Source organism: Argentina silus (assembly GCF_951799395.1).
Source record: "Argentina silus genome assembly, chromosome: 17".
Lineage (NCBI taxonomy): Eukaryota > Metazoa > Chordata > Actinopteri > Argentiniformes > Argentinidae > Argentina > Argentina silus.
Genome location: NC_139671.1, coordinates 7045556 through 7053058, shown reverse-complemented (window position 1 = coordinate 7053058; position 7503 = coordinate 7045556). Strand labels below are relative to the sequence as shown.

The following is a 7503-nucleotide window of genomic DNA, read 5'->3' as shown; positions in this document are numbered from 1 at the left end:
AGCAATGACTAAATGTGATTGTGTAGCATCCCTTCCATTTAAGAGATTTGGCAATATCCCTGGACTAGGCAGCCCATTAAATCAATACTATTTTGTATCAGAATAACTCAAGTCATACCATTTACTAGAAACATGTACAAGACAGCACCAGTCATTCTTGCTATACTGACTTTTTTTTAAAAGCAAGTTAGCCCTCAACTTTCTTGATTGAGATACCAGGCTCTTTCAGGGTGAGTAGGAAAGTATAACCAATACCTACTGACAAGCCTTTTGCATAAGCAAGCTAATGAAGCGCAAAGACAGACATTTTAAGAAACCTTTTATTTGTTAGAACAAGATCATTGAGGGTCAGTCAGAATAATGGGTCCAGATGAGCTCTGGAACTTCTGATGCTGAATGGAGTCCACACCTCTACGACCTGGAAGAACAGGCAAAGATTAAAGTCCCTCAATACTACATACCAACTGCAGATGGTGTGATTGAAGTCTTTACCTCGCTTCAGGCCAGTCGTTCTTTGGCGCTTTGCACTGCTCATGTTGGTGGGGTTGACACACTGGCCACTGCAGACTCCATCTGTTGGATTGTTGGTGTCGCAAATGACCGCATCACAATGGACAAAGATCTGTGAAGGAGACAGTGTTTCAAACATTTTCATGTTACTCAAGTCTGCCTCAGTCCTCTTTACCTACTGCAAGGGCTACGTTACCTGGTCTTTCAGAACCGCCTCATCCCGTGTGAAGGTGAACATCTTGACAGAAAAGCGCTTGACATGAATAGGGATTGCAACTCTGGCATCAGGCACAACGGGATGAAAGACAGTCAGGTAGCGGTCATCAAGGTTCTCACAGCTGAAAATACAGTGAAAGGATTATTAGTCCACAAGCATACATTCAGAATCCAGGGAGTGTTAAACTTTGTAAAATGTCTTAGACAGTTTGTATGACATGTTACCTGTCCACAATAATGTCCCAACTAGGCAGAGAGGTCCTGTCTTCATGTAGAGTTGCCCAGCAGTTCTCCAAGACCATCTCTATCTGAGGGTCAGTGGACTGAATCAGCTCCACCTCAAAATACAGAGGCTGTCTCAAGTACTTCACCACTGGGTAATCCTCCACTTGGTAGAATAGATCATAAGAAACATCTGAAAGAAAAACTAAATTAGCAAGAGGCCTGTGGAACTGCTTAACATCAAACTCATGTACAGCATGCTTACCCTGAGCTAGTCTCATCTGGACCACCAGCTGTCCCTCCCCAACCTCAGCGATGGGCTGCATGTCCCGTGGTTTGGTGTGGAACACCATGGTCTCAGTGTCATTCAGCAGATAATAGCAGGAGACTGTGTGCCTAAAGAAAAGACTCAGTGAGGGATGCATCAAAATGACCAAGGGAGAGCAAAAGGGAGGGTGAGTGGATGCCAACCTAAACCCTGGATCAACTGGCGATACTCTTCTGGATCCTTTGCCTGGGCTGTCATGATACAAGGCGATGTCATTCTCATACAGCATGACATTGTCAAAGAACTGGAAAGACAGAAGAAAATCATTAGTGCTGTCAAATTAGCTCTAGAAGAGATCACTGGAAATACTCCAAAGCCAGCGTACAGTTCTTGTGGTCCCACAGGTGTCAACATGGAAGGAGAAGTAAGCAAAGCGGTCGTTGCTGAAGACAGGTTTGCAGGACCCGTCCCTCAGGGTCAGCTGACTGGGGACAAGGTTTCTGGTAGACTCCACCTTCACTGCCAGTGCAGTCATTGTTCCATTTGAGTAACACTCTGAAAGGAGAGTAGAGTTAAACATAGCATTGAAACCTGTAAGCAGCACAAACCTGTAGCAACATTAAATTCAACCAACCAGTGGTGGGCAAGTGGAAGTCGCAGGCCAGGGAGAAGTCGTTGAGTTTCCATTTGTTTTCGGGATCCCACAGAAGCAAGTCGATTCTGCCCCTCACTGAAGAGGGGTGAACCAGCTGTAATGCAATGGGACATTTAGGCCAGTTGTGACGTAGTAGGATATCAGGACGCAGTAGGATATTATAGCTAATCAGGAAGCTCATACCTCAAACACAGTGTCAGGAGCAGCAAAATGCATCACAAGGCTGAAGTGTGTGCTGTTCTCAGTGAGCCCATATGCCTCAGCCAGCTCGGGGGTTAGGTCACTAACGCCCACAATGGTCTGGAAATTATGCCCTTGGTTCCCGTACTTCACACTGACGTAGAAGTTCTCCTGATCACAGCTGCCAGTGATCGTTGGAAGAACTACAAGCAAAGAGTCAACAATTGAAGAGTAAGCAATTCAGGTGTCCAAATACCCATGCGCTTGCATAGTTTACCACTGAACACAATAGAGTCACAAGTATGTCAATACCACAAATCATGGAACCTAAAAGGAAGCTCTAGGACATGACGGGGGGCACCCCCCCCCCCCCAGATGGCCTTACCAACATCTTGGAGAGAACCCTCCAGTTCTGCAGGGTGTGAGAATGGAGTTTGTTCAGGCAGGATGAGCAGACCATAGATCAATGACAGAACGTAGACAGTCACCACAGGTTCAGGATTCTGCAAACATGGGGTGAAAGAATTACATCTGGTGTACATACATTCAATACAGAAGGCAGGAACAAATATTTCAAATGATACACATCTACAAATGGATGGAAGTTCAGTTGATGTACCAATACTGCAAAAACAGGGACATACATGTTTCAGAACAACGTCATCAGAGAAAGGCACTTTGAGCGAGAAGGTCTTTGAGCCATTGGAGAATCTGTGCTCCTGAACATTGAAGCCTCCGGCATTGCACTCAGCAACAGACAGCACCCCAGTTGAAAATGTGACATTAACCAGCTCCACATCATAGAGGAAAGTTCCCAAAATGACATTAAACACCCTCTGCTCAGGAACTGTATCTGCAAGACAAGATATGCCATTTAGCTGATGCTTTTATCTAAAGTGACTTACATTGCAGTGAGTGCATACATTTCAGTATATAGTCCCAGCGGGAATCAAACCCACAACCTAAGCGTTCCTAGCACCATGCTCTACCAACTGAACCAGATATTGAAATGCTAGATAGAGTTTGCAATATGATCTTTCCTATAAAATGACCATAGTCATGACAAACCCTTGAAATTTGAAGACAGTTGGTAATGTGATTATGTAAGCAGAATGTAATTGACAACTTACTAAAAGCAAAATATCAAATGACCAAACACATAACCCTCTACTGTTAAAGGGACAGTTCACAATGCTGCATGGCTAAAGTTCGTAACGTACATTTACACAACTGAACCATGGATTAGCTTCTCCTGGCCCATAGACAACTTAAGGCAGGAAACCATCTGCCCTCCAATTATGCTTGAAGGTGTACAATTAGGAAGTCTTTTGGGGAGAAAGGCCACCAATTAACCAGACTCACTATCTGCAACTTGGGGAGGCCTAGGCATCAGAGGAGTGGTGATGGGGAAGAGGACTTTGTATCTGGTTTCAGCTTGGTCTTCTGCCCTCCACAGCATCTCAAGCATGGGTTCAACAGTGAAGGTAATGTGGTACTGATAATCTGGGGCATGACTCTGCAATGCAAATTACATGTTATTGCAGCAAGTCATTAAGACATGATCAAAGTGACTCAATTGGCATACACAACTGACCTTGTAGTAGCCATCAGGTGACCCCACTGGGATTGTAATGACAACATGAGACTCAGTGGCAGACAGTGAATAGCCTCTGGCAGCCATCTTGGTTTTGTCTAGCTTCTGGCCATCGATGCCCATGTGAAGCTCTAGGATTTTGATGTTACTTGTGATCAGTGGGGATATGTGGCGAGGCACATGCCAGGTAATGACATCTTCAGTGAAGTCCACTCCACCTATAAAACGACCCAAACAGTTTAAAGATAAATGGCTGACATCAATTCCCAAATGCTTTTAATTTGACAATACTTACCAGTAGGACAAGCAGCAGTTGAATCCACAAGAGTCTTGCCCCAATCCGCTCTGTAGTAACTTGAAACACTGAAAACCTCCATGGGGACTCCAGCCACCTAGTAAGACAGACATTTAGTAGCCACATCAAAGATGATAAAACAGTGGTAAGATGTTGGTTAGAGGGGCTCACATCCTCAGAGTAAGTCTCAGCTGTGTTGTAGGGGCTTCGCATTACAAGTCGAGACGGGGTAGACATGGCTCCATAACCAGCCTGCTGAGCTTCCCTTAACAGCATGATCTTTTCCTCTGGAGTGTAGAAAGTCATCTTCCAGATATTGGAGGAAGGAGCATCAATGGCCTGTGGGGCAAAAATAAACCAACCTACTGTAAACAAAAGATTCTATGAATGGAACACACAAGTGAGCATATCAGTAATTGCATTAGGCCAGGATTCATCTGAGTTTCTACACCTGCTCTTGGCCTTCCACAGTCTTGGCTTCAACCAAAGGCCTGGCCACATGGGTTGACACCTAGAGAACAGAGCAACGGTCAAGCTTCAAGATAAGAACTACACCCATCTAGTAAACTTAAAGCAGTGAAGTCTTGTTTTGAGTCTTTGAGTGTGACATGCAAAATAACCACCATAGGCAGGTGATCTAGGATTAGCTAAAATGCCTAACCTCCATGTAGTTCCTGTCACACAGAATCTCATGGGAGGCCCACTTGGTGTAGCTGCACATTTTGGTCACATCATAAGAATCCTGCTGTCCCTGAAGGCCTCCCAACATTCTGAGTCGCATTCCAAGGTTAAATGTCACATCCTCCTGGAAAAAAAAAGTTGTAATTTAGTTCAGCTTTTATTAGGGGAAAAACACACGTGGCTTGAGGACAGTTTCACATACCTCGTTGTCAACATAGCAGCCCATTAAAGACGCAAAGACTTTGGTGTTGCCCAAAGGGTCAGATTCCATGCTGTACCCACATTGAGCAGCCAACCTGGGTGTCAATGGAATGATCTTGGAGCCACCTGGAAGAAAGAAAAAAAAAGTTAGTGCATCAATTCCTTCTACTACCACCCCCCCTAAGTTATTTCAGAACTCACTGATGGCATCAATTTCTAGCTGATCCCCCACAGCCAAAGCTTTATCCAAACTAAGCCTCAAAACATTTCCAAGGCACTCCGATCTCAAACCACCATCTGTTTGGAGAAAAAGGTCAGTGAACAGCATTAGTCAGATGTAAATACAGTGAAGGTAATAATTATCCACAATTAGTGAGCCCTTACTTGGATTTGAACTTGGTCTCTTTTGGGCAAAGACCACAACGGCCAGCATCAAAATCCATGTCACACTAAAAACATAAAAACAAACATGAGGCATAACCAAACACATTTCAATTGTAGAAAGCACAACAGCTCTACTTACAGATATGGAAGGGTATCCATCTTGCCAAGCCAAGTTTGCCTGTTAGAGGCTGGAGACCAAGCACTGTCAGAACCACCACAGAAGACCCAGGGAGCCCCAAAAAGCATCAACAGAACTGAACCACCGTTCTTGATGTCTCATGTGGCCCTAACCAGCAGTTTTATCTAGTAGCCAATCACACACGGCACAGGTGATAGTCATTAGTAATCAACAGATCACATTCACAATCTTGTTGACTGCAATAGAGATGTATTGAATAGAACATATATGCCTCTCTAACATGTTGAATAGCAGCTCTCTGCATTATTATCTTATTTCCAGTTCAATTGAAGTTCAACCCTGGTCAAAGGCTTTGAAACCGCATACTTCCATACCATATAGTTAACATCGCAATAGCAAGTATGCGTGGCTGCCTAGTATGCTTGAAAGACCAGGATGCCATACTGGACTCAATGAAGAAAATGCAATCTGGGTACAGAATGTGAAGTACAGTACTACAATATTTAGGAAGTAGTATCTGATTCCAAACATACCTAAATAACTTGCTTATGGCTACTGAATTAGCGTGCAAGATTATGGAAAGCAGGCAACTTGTGTGCATGGCACCCACACTGTCAGTCTATGGTACTGTGTGTTGATTGTAATCCCAAGACTTTGGTGTTCTACATTGCACACAAGGCTTGCAAATAACATCACAGAACATTATTGAAGATTGGATAAAATTCTCTCACAGAATAATTTATTGTTTACTTAAAACAAAGTGCATGCATCAGCATACAAAACAGCAGTGTCATCCTGATCAGCAGGAGAGTACCCATTTATACATCATTATCATTGATCAGTATGTGCCTCATATAAATATCATATTTGCCATATTCCACAGAAAATCTCAATTCTGTACATCTCTCTTCAAGTTGTTGTGCTTATACCAATATCTCTCTCTCTCTCTCTCTCTCTCACACACACACACACACACACACACACACACACACACACAGATGTTTATTGTCTTTTCCTGATTGGTGGGTATAGAAGAGAGTAGACTTATACTCTCAATATCCCCTATTAATCTTGTGCTGTTGATCCAATAGTGTTTGCTGTAGGCTCATTTTGGCATCTTCAAAATTACTGTTGAGATCTAGAGCTCTCTTGAAGTCCCTCTCTGCATCCTGGAAAAAACCTGCAAGACACCATAAACACATGATTGTATACAAATACATTAGCCTAATCGATTTTCACATAAGTAAAAATATAAGACTGCAGATATAAGCATTAACGCCAGCATTTTGCTCTTATGGGTGGGTCAGCTACTCCACCTAGTGACTAAAATAGGAACTTAAACACCTTTGTCAAAGTAGTGTATCTAGTATTTTTGTTGCCAAAAAACCACCAACATTTAATTACCTAATCTATAATGAATGAGTCCTCTGTTGTAGAATGGGACTTCAAATTGACAATTAGCCTCAATTGCAGAACTGTAGTCTTCCATTGCTTCATGAAAATCCACTCTGAAGTACTTTATCTGCCCACGGTTGTTGAGCGCTTCAGCAAGATCCCTTGCGTCACATTTTCTGAAATACAATGCAGAGAATAAAGTACGTGTTATAGTTACTGAATTCTGTATTTTAATGGGGGAAAGTAGTTCACCTTAGTCTACATTAGCTGTCATGCCACTTAGACGCTGACGGCTAGCTAGCTAGCTAGCTAGTTACCTTGTTTGCAAGCAGGTTGTGATGAACTTTGTGTATAGTTCTTCTGCCTGTTTGAAATAACGTTTTTTGAACTCAACATGTGCATGTTCAAGAGTTTGAGAATTGTCTTCTTCCATAAGATATGGCTCAGCACTTACAAAAGCAAAGCTTATGTGAACGTTTCCTCAGCAGCAGACAGTGTTTTAGGAAGTGACGACATTCGTGAACATCCAATCAACACTTTGTGCGTGTTTACGTTAGTTACGTAACTTCAGCTGCGACCTAGGGTAGGCGTTTTCAGTATGCAAGATTAGAAAGTTTTGCAGTAGCCTATGCGGAATTTACCGAAATTGAGTATTTATAAAATGGCAGTATGTGATACTAGATTTGCCTTTCCATTTAGCATGATTTCACTGCACACTATACAGAAAGTAATTTCCGATTTTAATCCCACAATTGGGAGGCGG

The 7503-nt window shown here is 42.9% G+C and overlaps 2 protein-coding genes across 2 annotated transcripts; both read right to left on the bottom strand.

Moving 5' to 3' along the window:
• Positions 1-326: 326 nt before the first annotated feature.
• Positions 327-4733, bottom strand: LOC310817745 (uncharacterized protein). The gene is made up of 17 exons (XM_083688444.1): positions 4602-4733; positions 4392-4451; positions 4112-4279; positions 3941-4037; positions 3646-3863; positions 3414-3567; positions 2696-2904; positions 2437-2554; positions 2055-2254; positions 1851-1965; positions 1602-1771; positions 1420-1520; positions 1214-1344; positions 952-1141; positions 707-848; positions 493-622; positions 327-418 (listed from the first exon to the last, which is right to left on the bottom strand). Exons 1-17 carry the CDS (start codon positions 4719-4721, stop codon positions 339-341), a joined length of 2403 nt encoding a protein of 800 aa, XP_083544570.1. The 5' UTR covers positions 4722-4733; the 3' UTR covers positions 327-338.
• A 1324-nt stretch (positions 4734-6057) lies between these two features.
• Positions 6058-7216, bottom strand: ttc32 (tetratricopeptide repeat domain 32). Its single transcript, XM_083689153.1, has 3 exons — positions 7058-7216; positions 6750-6916; positions 6058-6525 (listed from the first exon to the last, which is right to left on the bottom strand). The coding sequence occupies exons 1-3, from the start codon at positions 7171-7173 to the stop codon at positions 6398-6400; spliced, it is 411 nt and encodes a 136-aa protein (XP_083545279.1). The 5' UTR covers positions 7174-7216; the 3' UTR covers positions 6058-6397.
• Between the last annotated feature and the right edge of the window lie 287 nt (positions 7217-7503).